This window comes from Rhodnius prolixus, unplaced genomic scaffold (assembly GCF_049639745.1).
Source record: "Rhodnius prolixus isolate KJV_2025 unplaced genomic scaffold, Rpr scaffold_2, whole genome shotgun sequence".
Lineage (NCBI taxonomy): Eukaryota > Metazoa > Arthropoda > Insecta > Hemiptera > Reduviidae > Rhodnius > Rhodnius prolixus.
The window spans coordinates 6,165,262-6,179,664 of record NW_027411592.1 but is presented as its reverse complement, the minus strand read 5'-3'; the positions used below and the strand labels follow the sequence as shown (position 1 = coordinate 6,179,664).

At 32.8% G+C, this 14,403-nt stretch overlaps 1 protein-coding gene across 1 annotated transcript in view; it reads right to left on the bottom strand.

Moving 5' to 3' along the window:
* LOC141448774 (adenylate cyclase type 5-like) overlaps positions 1 to 14,403 on the bottom strand; it is a 206,349-nt gene that overhangs the window by 48,405 nt on the left and 143,541 nt on the right. The window contains exon 7 of the mRNA XM_074117378.1: positions 3,001 to 3,153. Within this exon, the coding sequence (XP_073973479.1) occupies positions 3,001 to 3,153 (153 nt within the window). The remainder of the gene's footprint in view (positions 1 to 3,000; positions 3,154 to 14,403) is intronic.

Here is a 14,403-nt window from a genome sequence, read left to right as displayed (position 1 = left end):
TGAATTATATACATTTAATTTTATTTTTATTTCAACGGAATTAATTTAATCCCTGCATCTTTATAAAAATGAATTTATTGAAACGTTTATTAAAGAACAATTTTTAACTTGTGCAACTGTAATCTAGTCAAACAATGGAAATAGTGCGGGGAAAATAGTTTTTCCAAACGAAGCGGTGGTTTAAGTCTGTTAGTGGGTTTGTGAGTTCGAGCTTAATTGGGAGAAAAAATCTTCCTGAAGACAAGAGAAAATTTGTACACTAACTTTTCTTTGAAAAAAAACAAATGAACCGAGCACTTTTAAATAGTTTTTTTTAAATTTTCCTGATTTTCTCCTAAACGATCTCACTACAGGATCCAATTGTACTGTAGTTAGAGAAACCGCTTAACATACCGGTCCTTAATATTGATTTTATTAGTTATAGTGAAAGCCTGGGCTTTCCGAAGATTGGACACAAAATAGATTCTTTGCCCCTGCCCGTTTGGTAGGGTAATATTGGCCGAGGATAGACAAGGATAGTTACGGAAACTCTTAAAAGAGGTGTAGTAAAATGTAACTCTCCAGCCTTACCTTCAGCTACAAAGTTATTTCAGAGTTTTTACATAAGATAGGCAAAAATTATACACATAATTTTAAATCAAATGCTTATTTAGTTTTAAAAATGTTTTGTTAAATATTTCACCTCTCTGCAACACAGACCTCACGAGACGTCTTTAGAGGAGTATTCCGTACTGCGATTAATTCATGATAAGGATCTAATTATTTTAATACTGTAAAGTATAAAAAACTCCGGATGTAGATTACTTCACGGGGCCAAATTATGGGTGAAATCCTAGAAACCTAGCTGATGATCCAGGTTCATTTTCTCGGACATATATGTAGTACTCGATCGATCCATCTAGTAATTTTTTATATTTATTTATTTAGTAATTCACAATCTGCGTGTAAATATATACAATAATTAAAGTAAAGATGTAAACAGTGCGTGAAGAGCAGGAGTGATATGCCCGACAAGCATAGTAGCATGTGTTTGGTAATACAAATTTGAAAAAAGCCTAACGGTTTAAGAATCTATTCTTTGTCACATTAATCTTATTTTTAGTTGTTAACAATTATTTCGATTTGATTGTTGCAATTCTTAAGGAGCAGTATTGTTTGATAGAATTGTGCAATAGGAAGATATCAACCTAACTGTTCGTGACGCCACAGATCTATTCTGTAGTTCAAATTAAAGGAGAGGATAGCATTGGCTCTAAATTAATGCATAAGTCCAGACAGCCCTAGTTAATCAGCTTCAAGTTTCCAAAGCCTTCTAATTTTAGCTCCTCAGTACAATAACTGCACCCTCCTACTATGTGCTTTCCCTTTAATTTTAAATCAACTGATATAGAATACCAGAACGTACCCTAACATTAGAAACCAATAATTTATATTATTAATCTTTTTGTATGTCCACTTTTCCTTAAATTATTGAAATGCTCCAACCCTTTATTGTTATTTTCCCAATTAAAAATGAAATAATAAGATCAAGCGAATTTTTAAAAGTTAGTTTGTAAAATAGTGATTGTAGTAAGCCGAGTACTATAAAAATCTTTCATTGTTTTTTCCGAAGCACTTTTTAAAATCTTAAATAATTAAGCAAGTAAAAATCCATGAAATATCAAAGCGACTATCGAAGTGGCTGGAAAATAAAAGATCAAATTTTGTAACGAGTCAGGAAAACTAGTTCAAAACTGAACTCTATTGCTTCTGCCATGCTTTTGGATTGGTGAATAGAACTGATGTTTAAAGCATTGAACAGTCTCAAAACATTTTTAAAGCTTATTCAATCAAATCTAGGGATGATGATGTTAGCTGAAAGTGGTGCAAGGTGCACTTTTAGAGACTTCAATGCATATTGGGGAGGGATGATGCAAACGCCACGTTCATTAGCTAATGTCATAAGGAAATTAGGGCTGGAGGATAATGCTTAAAAAACATTTGTTAAAGAATGTCTGATACTTGTCAAACATATATGATGCATCACTGGACAACACATTCGAAAAAATGGCCTCAAAAAAGTACTGAGCTTTAAGATTGAGCAAGACATCAGATAAAAGAAGCGAATGGAGAAAGATTGCGAAAGAAGCTAATACCCTACATATTTGTGTGGCGCACATACTTCCACTTTTAAGACAATTTTTCATTGTATAATAGTAATTATTGAGTATTATAATTCCTTGGTGCTTTGGTTGCTTGCTAAAATATCAATATATGCCAACATTTTACTGAAGAAGAATGTAGTTGCATTTGATATCTCGGTGTTTATCACTAGGTTCATTGGAAGTGATTGAAATGCCAATTTTATGGACCGTCAAGTAGCAAAGTGATATATATACCATTACAAGATGTTTATTTCGACCTAAGGTAGATATATCGTATAATGTAATGGGAACAGCGTAACATGCGGCCTCTTGTAGGCCGAGCTTATGATCAAAGCAAACCAATTCCTTATTAAATCGTTACATCGCACGATTACAGCCTGGTGACTGTGTTTGTACGCCTTGGTTAACCACTCTCACATATTCATGGATTTGTTAGTTTTGTTATGTCTTTGATTACAACTTTAACATTTTCTTTATCTCACAATATTCTATATTTATCGCTTAGAATTTGTCCAGTAGTTGGCATTTTTAGAGCCTAAGTTTTTATTGTTAGCTTAAATAAAAATTCATATTTTTTGGAAGATTTACCTTCATGGAAACTACTCGTGATTAGTTTAGGTATGGAGAAAATTGACCAGCCTCTTTGCAGAGAGTATAGCAGCGAGAAACTTGATGACGAAAGGTTTTTTTTTCTTCAGACTTTAGCCCAAAGTATAACAAAAATGTAGGGAAAACCAAAAACCTGATTAACCAACAATGACTACCCTGTTTGTGTTTTGAATAAGAACTTTCATAATAGTAATTGATACAAATTAATGTTGGTAGGAAAGAAGTCAGTGTCATGATGAATACCTACTTGTTGCTGATTTTGTGCTTGGGTAGTTAGACGAGCGCCGACACATCTTCTTGTTTCCAGGAACGCTTCACGTTTGGCGACTTCACTGGGATAATGAGTCAGCACTCCTGCCAGGTTGGTTGCCAACAACAGCATTATGTTCCCAAAGCCCACCTGTAAAGAAGTATACCAATGTCTCAGTCATATAACAAAATATCTGATCGGTGTACTTTCTATTTTTACAGATTGAAACTTTCTTGAAACACAGAATTCAGCATTTAATTGGACTCTTCCAACTCTCTCGTTGACTTCTAGGATAATCATGTTCGCTACAGTTAACTATAATATTGAAGGAAGCGTCACGTCACACCTTCAGGTCCAGTCAAATTCGTCCTTAAGCAAAGTGATCTCTTTCAGTACATTATATGCAATTTTAAATAAATTTTATTATACTGCATTTTATATATGTAAATTAAAAAAAAAACAATTGGATGAATTTGATTAATAACATCTCAAGCACCCAGAGGATGGCCACGGCTAAAGCTAGCTGAATGTTAGTTGCAGTATATTTTGATTGCATATAATTATACATATTTTGTGTTGTAAGAATCCTGAATGTACAGAAATATTTCATACAATGGCTTTTTATTGGCTTTATATTGTATTTCGGTCAGGAAAGAAAGCAAATAGCACGTAAAACAAATTTCAATGTTATTATTATTATTATTGTTAATTGAAACATTTTGGAAGATTGTGATATAATTGAGAAGTAAAACAAGATAACTGAAAATTAAATGCTGTCATGGACATTACAGCATCGATGGATGCCCAAATTAAAGGCCAGCAACGGCTCGAAATGGTTCTCGTCAGTGAAATATTAATTAATTGTGGCCCAACTGCCCAGGGCAATCCTTCGGCATTTATGATTAAATTATAATTATCAGTTAGAAACTTTCTTTCAATTCCATTTTTTAGAAATATAAAAAGAAAAAATAATACTTTCTCACTTTATCTTACTCTACTTAATTAAAGGAGGAGGGTCTTGCAAAATTTAGATGCATTTAAAACCCTGCAGAAGAGCTAAAAATCTTTATCAAACCTTATTTTAATTATTTTATTTCCTAATGCTTTTTAATTTAAATGAATTAATAACTTAGGGTAAACATTGTGCCATCAAACCTTCTTGGAAAAGGATAATAGCCTTTTTTCTCTTCATGCGACTTGAAGCGATTCTATCGGAGAAAAGCTTCTGGGAGACAGAATTCTGGAATAGCGTTCATTACTGGAGTGAACTTATTTGATGTTCCAGTTTTAAAAAGAGCTGACAGTCGCCAAATCGTTTTCAGAGAATAAATAAAAAAGTGAATATAACAATTAGCCGCCACTGATTCTAATAAAAAGAAGATTTTTGGGATTAAAATATTTTAGGGGTGTACGACGGTAGAAAAGTAGATAACTAATAATTACAAACATTAAGAAGTTATAATAAAAAGCGACCTTATTAAAAAAGTTACGATTCTAGTTTTTGTGATGATTTAAAGTGCTATAACTAGTTTTTAAAATAAGTTGAATTGCCAAATTTCCAGTAATGAACTGGATAATTATGGCTGGTTTTAAATTTGATTATTACAGTAATGACTAATTGGGAAAGAACCCTTATTGGATTTAGGGCTTTGGAAAAGCAAAATGTCACTCCCAGTTTTGGTCGGACGCTGTACACTCCCACAATAGACTCTCGACCTTATTCAGCAGTACCTATCTGCTTGTTTATAACCTAAATGTATTTACTGGCCTGTCTGATTGTTAAAATCGTAACATTGCTGGTGGGCTGACAGTTTGTAACTGAATCAACTTAATAACCATCTCTCTTATTTATAACTTTTCAATCATTTAGATTATTACTTGTTGCCAACAAAATATCCATATTTTTATATTTATAATAATGATCTAAAAATTTGTTTGGCACACTTACAAAACGTTTCTGTTTGAACTACTAAAAGAGCTTTCCACATAAATCATGTTTTTGTGAAATGCGTTAAAGTATCATTTCATCAGATTTTCCTAAGGTTTTGAACTCGAATGTTTCTTAATTTACGTTCCAATTTTGGAAGTTTGAATATAACTGGCAAATAATTTACTTTTTATCTTATTAACGGAATCTCTCTTTTTTTCCTAAACATCAGAACTAGCACATGGATTTTAATGTATGGAATGTTTTTGTGCGAAAAAACACATTTTTATAAATCCCAATAGAATTATTCCAAAAAGTAAGTCACTATAAATGTCACTCTTAATTCTTAAAACTCAGTTATTACTTCTTCGTTAGCCCTTTCGGATATCCAATAATAAATAACCATTCGAATATATATTTTAAATAATGGCTCTAAACAACCACGTGGCTGCCATCATACATCAATACCAATACGCAACAAAAGGCATTCACATTACACTGACATCAAATTCCTCAAATTAACTAATGCACACAAATAGAGCGAACCTACATCTCAAAAGAGTTAACAATGTAGCAAACCATGTTAGAAGACTATTTCATTCGTTAAAGAGTTAATTACAGTGTTGGAGTTGTGTAAAAGCAGAGCCTAATTACAAATAATGGTATTTTGATGTTTAAATACATATTCAAGCTGGAGATTAGTTTTCGAAAATTAAACTTGATACTATTCTCAAATAATAATAACAAAAATAATTAAAGATTACACTCTAATAACAAAATTCCTAGTCGCGTCTAAAAGATAATTAAACAATGTACTCTTTAATTAAATATTTACAAAATGAAATAAAAATGTTTCTCTACACTAAACTGCCATAATTATTTAATCAATATTATTATGAGCGAGGTATTAAATTTGCATCTAATTTACATTAATTATTCTCCATTAATTAAAATCAATGTTTTTTTTAGTTTGTGTACCTCGCATAATCATGAAGAACGCTTGTCTTTAATAAAGAATGAAAGCTTTATGAATCACTATATTGACTTAATTTTTCTAATTTGAAATTTCAAGCTTAAGGGTATTTTTATACTCCAGCGTCCAATCTATTTTAATTTTGTTTATCTTTTTCAATATTTCAATTAAAATTTTTGTTTAGATGACTTTCTGAGGAGTTTTAACCCAAAAATCTCATGAGTCTATTTCTCCAGTCTTCGTTTGAATTAGGTCTAGTTTAAAGAGTCTAGAGCAAAGCTTGAATGTATTTTTCTTCTAAGAAGAGCCGAACACCCCATTAGTAAAATCTAAATGTCGTCAGTTTTTTCTTTCAGAAGAACTACATTGGGTTTCCATCAGATTATATATTAGTAATCAGGATAGATTTGAAGTTGTGGCAGATCCCATTCCTTGGATAATGCAGTTAAAACAGGTTTATTGTGCCTTTTCCTTCAGTTTTTTGCGTATTTATTTTCTTTGGTCTTTTTCTCTAATAGTTGTGTGTATGGAACTGCTTCTTCTCCCCCTGTCGCATCCAATAGGGACTGGACCTCAGACCATGCAGAGTTGGTTTCTGAACCAGTCTTGCCATGACGCTAGACACGAAGCTTGGCCGGGTTAAGACTTACAACCAGTTTCTGGCTCTGGACGCTATAAAGCCTTTTGACTTGTTCAGTATAGGCTGAAGATGGCTCGTTCACTGGTTATGTACTGCAAACCTTTATTGTTCGAATTCGAGTTCTTATAATGCCATCAGCTTGTTGGGGCGCTCTTTAACACATCGATTCTCCACGAGCCTTAATTTGCTCTAGTGTGTAGATAGCTGAACGGTATCTTTAATTGCTGTAAAAGATTCAAGTTCAATTTAGAAGCCTTTTAACCACACAATTCCTTCCCTATTTTTTGGAATCCTCAACACTATGAAGAACAGTAATTCTTCTATCATTATGTACTTAGAGACGTTTGGTTTTCCAGCATTAATATATATTATGGATCCCAAACTTCGGCATAACACGCAGCGGATTGTTCTGAAGTTTATAATCACAAACTTTGCAATGGAAAGATATCTACTAAATTTGGACAGGCTTATAAGGATAAAACAAAAAATAGAGTTGAAACAAGACTGGCGAACATTGTAGGAGCTGTACTCGTAAATCATAAAAATGAAAATGGGCAGGCCGCACAACAAGACTGGTTTGATGAATGTTGACCTCAAGTTGTGCAGTGACAAAGGCCAGAGCTTGGGAAGGAAACATAATGTATTAGGTTCTCTAAAGAGCAGTGGATGAAGGTTGCTGAGGACCTGCAGCAGTGGGCGCACCTGAAAGAAGCCTTTTCCACAGGAAATTATTTAAATTGGATTATCTATAATTTTGAGTTTAATAACGAATTTTTTTCTTTGAAGAATATTAGTATTAACAATGATATACTAATCTTATTAAAATGTGCATACTTGTGTTTATAATTTCAACAATGAGGAGGCTTATATTTATTTTATTATGACCACCCATGCTTCCAAGATATCTACTAATTGCAGGCTTGTCGGAATTGTTCTTGGAACTGTAGGAATTAGCCTTAAGAGAACTTGGTTAACTGAATAAGTGGTGCTTCAGTATTGTGGAGTTCTTTTTCTGCTTGATTAATTCACAGTAAAGTTTCACTGAAGAAAACTTTACTTTGACTAAGTGTTTATGGCTGAGTATAGGCAAAGATTGGCGTGTTAATTCTGCCAGATATCTGATTCTGAAGTTGTTTACGAAGAGAAACAGTAACTGTAGCCACTTTGGGCTTGTAACCACCAACTTCTGATCTCTTCACTAATGTCATGCTCAACACTCAATTACGCATTCCAACAGGATAGTATTAACATTTCAATTTGCCACAACTTTAAACACGGACAGAATAGCTGAAATTACTGCTTAAGAACTTTTGTGTACAATTACACAAAATTCAATACTTTTAACGCTGCTTCTAAACTCTAAAATTCGATCCAGCTTTTTACAGTTTACTGTTACAAGCTTTACCTCATAATAATAATAATAATAATGTTTTATTTGTAATAAAAAGAAAGTAAATACAATTAAATAAATTAAAAAAACATTCTGCGGCACTGAAGTTCCGTCTGCCGGATTTACTGACTTATTTAAAACAAGGATATGATTGAAATTATATATTGAAGCAAACATTAATTACCTCATATAGATCAGGTTCATTTCACTAAAAAAAAAAAAAAATGCTAATCAGTGAAAAAGAGCACATTATGTTATTCTAAGTCAGCACTCTTAAAAATTAATCACAGTAAAAGAGTACGCCACAAATAAGATTTTTTTCATTATTTAATAGAATTTATTGAAGGAGATTCGAAGGTAATATTTTGACACAGGAATTCTTAATGTAGGTAAATCTCAGAATTTAAAAAACTGGATTCCCAAAACTACTGTGAATTAGCACAAAAATTTGGTATAATTCTTTGGCCAGAATATTTGTCGTTAAATGTTTTCAACATCTGAGGTTATTGCCTTACACAAGTGTTTGCTCCGAACACTTCTCAGGGTGCTATCTCCCCATAGAAAGTGCTCTTTCGTTACACACTAGACTGCGCCAGAAGAATAGACCAGCTGTCAGCTAAGGAAGAGAAAATCGAGAAAAATGATTTTCTAGTATAATTATAATCTTATTGTAATTAACTTTTATTTATATGATTTTAATGGTTAGCGACAATGCTTTAAATTATGTCGACCAGGAATACTTTTTCTGGCCAAACACCGATAAAATAAAAACCTTCTCATCATCATCAATTTATTTCCATTCGTTTGTGTTAAATTAAGCATCTTATAAATAGATTTTTATTTTGACTAGTTAATATATTAGCCATTTCAGGCCTCGATTTCTGCGACATACTGTGCAAATTTTGAATAATTGTTTGTTGAAGTTAAAGTTAAGCGATTAACTACAAAATTCTGCGATACAAATATATCACTCAATTTTTTTATCACTTAGAAAACCGGAAAACGGGTTTGAAGACACATTTTAGGTTGAAATTCAGTTTCTAAAATTTGTTACGATTCAATTATTTCTTATTACAAGACAGAGTAGAGAAAAAAAAAACTTACAACCAACCAGACAGAAAGAGAAAAGTGAAAATTAATTTTAGTTTTCCCGTAATAATTTTCATTGCGATGAAAATTAAGCTAAATATCTTAGTAATTACGTTTCTAGGAGAATGTTCTTTGAAAGTTGAAGCAGTACAGGTAGAGACGATGGCAAAATAAACACAAACATATCTTCTCATTAATAGACTTAAAACGAGAAAATAAAACCCATGTGATAATTAAGTTAATTAGTTAAAGATATGCTTAATATTTTATTTAGACTATTATAAACAAAGCCTATTTCAAACTTTACTAGTAAATAATCTTTAATATTTCTTATGAACCGTCACTGACATAATTTTATTGTTATTATTAATTGCAATTAACTTTAGTGTACTTACTTGGGCACTCTTCAAACACCTAAAATTTCGTTTAGCTTACTTTTCAAATTATAAGCTGCATTTGCTATTTTGGAAACTTATATATGAATAGTTTAATATTCAATATTTAAACTCGGACACTTACAATCATCATGAAATACTTCTTCTTTTTTTTAATGCATTTATTTTTCTTGTAGCTCCCTTTCAATGCTTTTCAATTGAATAGATTCCTTCATTGTGTGCTTCTGGAAGGCACCCATATCCACAGCTGCTCTTGATTGTAGTCAAAACGTTTTCCAGCCAAAAATATTGTTTGTTCGGTAGCAAAATGAATTCAGATGGTAGGATCTGATCAAACAATTAGTGCTTCAAATTCTTCAGTTCCCTTTCCAATCAGCTATCTTTATTCGCCGATCGTTCAACATTTTCCCTGTGTTTTTATCTGTGATTGCATTTATAAATCATTTTTCACCTGGATTATCTTCAAAAGACAAACGATACGAATTCCTCTCTGTATGAGCAGAACTTTACCGTCATAAGATGAATTGCTTTAGTGATAAACCAAGAAAATAATTTCATAACCTAGTTAAAAAACAAAACAAAAAAGCTGTTCCACTGATCAAATTGACAAATAACGCAGCGATGGTTAATGCGCCATCCCCACAGTAACGGAAAGCACGCTACATCTGTGAACCTTCCAGCTTACCTTGAAGAAAAAAGAACAGAATTGTTCGTATAAATGAAAATCATAAATCGATTCATTACCACACAAATTGAGTTCACAATTTGAATATAATGATTACTTTTGTATTTTGTTTCTAAGTAGATTAAAGCCCAACCTAATGGACATCGTGGGAACAATTTAGCAATTAGCAATTGTTTACTGTATATTAATGAACGTTTATCAATCAATTAACGTTAAATTCAATAAATTCTATTCAGCTCCTTATTATCGCTTTCTTTTTTGTGTGTGTTGTCACAGTTAATGCTATTCTAATTAAAATATTTATAAACTAAAGCGCATACTGCAGCTTGTGTTTGTTTATATATTTTTATTTTCATGTTTAAATTAATGCTTTTAAAATTTTCAAAAATATGGGTATGTTGGCTCATACATTGCAATAGCTTATCGCCACAAACTCTTTTTTTTTTGTAATTAATAATTACAGTGAAGGCTGTTCAGTTCCTGTCCAATTAGAGACAGGAATGCAAGCCAGGACTTAGTCTCAAACGCGTCTTCCACACTTTAACGGCGGCTGCAACATCGGATTTTTGCGTCAGCGACCAAAAAGTTGTAGGTAAATTGGTACATAAATTAGGTGTTTCATACTACTCAGTCATATATTCGAAATCAAAAATTTAACTGGACATATTTCTTCTCATCTCGTACATGAGAAGTGTTTCATCTTTTTATGGAAACCAAGTAGGTACGCATAGGCAATGATTTGGAATAGATTGAACATCAGGAAGGCAAAACGGTGATCTGAAGGTTTGGAGGAGGCTGATGGCGGAGATTTAGGAAGAGATCGGAAGATCTTAGTAGAGGATTTTATGGCAACCCTAAGGGAAGGAAAAAGCTCTCAGGTAAGACAGTGAGTTATAAATATAAGAACTGGAAGTCCTAACAGTGTTTGACACGATTTTCTTCTTTTTTTTTATTTGTGCTGAAGTTGAGAGCTAAAAAACGAAAAGTTCTACTCAACACTTGTTCTAAGGAAAGAAAGATCTTTTCTCTACCCTGCGCAAGAGGTGAGGCATCATTCAGACCGTTGTAAAGAGAGCTGCGGGGAGTTGAGGAGTTCCTGGGAGAAGTGAGGTTTGTGTTCGAACTTAGCAAAGAGAAAAAAGATTTATTCTAGAGTGGAAGAGAGTTAACTAAGTCGTAAATACAAGTTTTAGTCTACCAGTTGCACCACTACCAGTTTGCTTCTCTGAGAGTGTGTTTCTCCAGTTCGCTGGGGGTGGCCAGAGTGCAAGGTTTCTGGCCGGCGAGAAATCGTGGGTTGTTGTAGTATTAAAACTCACTTCGCCTGCGGTGTTCGTAGCCCCTATATTTTTCCTTAACTACTCTTTAAAAACTCCGAGCAGCCTAAAGCTTTAATTATATAATAATTGGGCGAGGTTTGCTGATGTGGTTGAGCGGAAAATGGCCAGACGTAAAAATGACTTTTGGCAGAATGTGGCAAACTAACCAATGTGGGTGTCATACATAACTATTACCATCTTTACTTTCCTAATCAAGTGGTTTCGATGTTGGTATTCCCTTGCAAAAAGCTATGTGTGAACACAATTTCCTCAACGCAGTTTACAATTTTTAAAATTTTGGAAACTCAGAATTTGATTAATATTTGACTTTGAATTATTTGACCCAATAGCATTTACTTACTCTATACATTATTGATATTAAGAAGGGAAACATTAGGTCCTAGCAATTCATCTTTAAGATTCAGAGAGTTATTCGTAATTGATTTGAAGATATACACCTAGTACAGCTTTAGGTTTTGTGTTGATTTGGGCTGCATGGTTGTTGATTGGGTATTTTTTAGCTGAGATAAGGAGCATTTCGGTCCCTTTAAGGCCATTTTAGGCCTAGGTCCTATGCTGCTAGCTAAGCCCATCTCGAATAATAATAATCCCCTAATACGCGTTATTTTCAAGTGCAAACAAAACCCCTAGGCGGCCGCTTAACATTTCAAAAACAGGAAGAAGAAGGAAAACTTTGTGTAATAATACTTCCAGGGAACTGACAATCGTTTTTACTTGGAGTTTTGCCCTCACGCGCATTAATCTGTTACAAGTAGTAGAACCGTAGAATATACTAAGACAGTACTTTAGCAAAGAGTTTAACTTTACCCCTTTCTAAAAACTCCACTTAAATAAAGTTCTTAGGAACGATTTCAGTGATAGATGTTCATCTATTCCGGTTTGTACCTAACTTAAACAAAATTTCTAAATTAAACAATAATTAAAAAAAAAGTAGCCAAAATTTAAAAAAAGGAACTAATTACATATGGTCTTCCAATTTGTAAGTTTTGTTACCTACCAATTCTAAAAATTGCCCTTAGCAATCCATATTTAACACTAAAAGTGGTCCTTTAAGGGCATTTACACTAATTTGAAAGATCCTTTTCTGAATTGCCGGGGAAACTGTTTCAAATAAAGGTTCTAGAACTACTCAAGCAATAAGTAGACAATGAAAGAAAACGTGGGCCATCTCATTTGCACAGATAATGAGGGATCCGAGTTCTTTTCTCAGATGAGAGGTAAAGCTGCTTTCAATTTCGCGAAAGAAGTTTAGAGAAAGCGAAGAAACGGCAACTTTCGAGGCGGCTTATTAATAATAGCATTGTTAGTAGGAAAGGTGTTCTTTGCCCATCGGAGACATTATTATTTTTAGTGTTTTCTTACAAAATCGCAACTAAAATAAGTTCTTTTTTAACTGAACCGATCGGTATTATCAATCATTTTCTCATTTTCTATTCGAGAAAATCATGCATGTGATATTGAATGTCATATATATTGCAGCTGGTGATCTGTAATTGCCCAGATCTGATGTTTTAGTAGGAAGCTAAAACGTTCATTCTACATCATTCTCCCCAATCATTCTCTAGCAAAAATTAATTTCCTAAACCTGACGTTGCCAAAAACTTCCCTTAACATCAGGAAAATGATGTAGAACTCTGTGAAATTTGGACAGGTAATTTGAACTTTATAACTAGAGATAAACCAACTTGTGATAATACCAAACTGAGTTATTAACAGTATAAACTAAAAATTAATATTATTAGAGGAGAGATTAGTTGAGTGGTTAGTGCTCTTCATTTCTGCACGGAGTTGCCTGCTCTTAGATTTTCTATTAGTTGAGATTTTTTTTACAGCTGTTTGTTGACGATCCCAGCTGTCTTTAACGAGGCAACCCTAACCAGAGAACTATAGAACTCTCCAAGCGCCTATAGCCTATTGAAGATGCCTTAATTGCGAGTTACTATTATTTTTACTACATTAGAGCTGCATTTAGTGTTGGTTGAATTCTAACTTTTATTTTCCGTTACGTCTGCAATGTACTGTTTTTTGAATAGTTTCTAATAAATGAGAATAGAAAGAATTTTAGACAACTTCATCTGCAATTGTGAAATATTTGGAAGGAAAATTAGGTAGAATATTATTTAAAAGTTTTCTGTGTTTTTAAAAGTTTATTTCTTTCCGGTAAAATGAATATGCAATATTTGTGCCACAAATATGTATTTTTTAACAACTATACTAAGACCATCTGACACAATAACCGACATAACGTGATTTTTACATTTTTTTTAAATCTTTATGTCACATACGATCTAACAAAGTTATCCAGGTTTACACATTATTGAATATGTACAGTAGTTAACTCGAGGCATTTCTTGAGGAGCTCAATAAATAAAAATTAAGTTAGTATTGAATATAAATACCTTTTATTTTGAAACAGATATAAGGGAAAGCGTATGCTCAAGTTTTTAAAATAATCAATAAGTATGAAGCAGAAAAGTTAGCTCACATCGCTCTAAATAATTTTGTTAATTGTATATTCTTCAAAACTTTTGCTACGATCGCAAAGATGTGAACAGACGATTCGAACTATTTTCTCCATTACTTGAACGCGGAACAAATCTCGACTTGAATTACAAATTAACCGTCTACAATGTGCGCTGTTCAAGACCGATACGGACATACGGAGCAGAAGTTTGGGGCTCAAACAAACCCTCTAACTCCAAGCGCATACAGGCACTGCAATCAAAAATCTCGCAAAAACCGTTATAATATCGTCGCCTAAGAAGTGATACCTTGTAACTAGAAAATATCAACTTTACAGGAGAAGGAAAAAACAGGATATAAAATTCATTTTAAGGCATACAGTAATTCTTCTTTCAATATTAACTATTAGTGTGACTGTCGTCTTTAAAGTGTAATTTATAAAAAATAAATTTTATATATATATTCATTTTTTATATATAAAAATGTAATTTTCGTTGA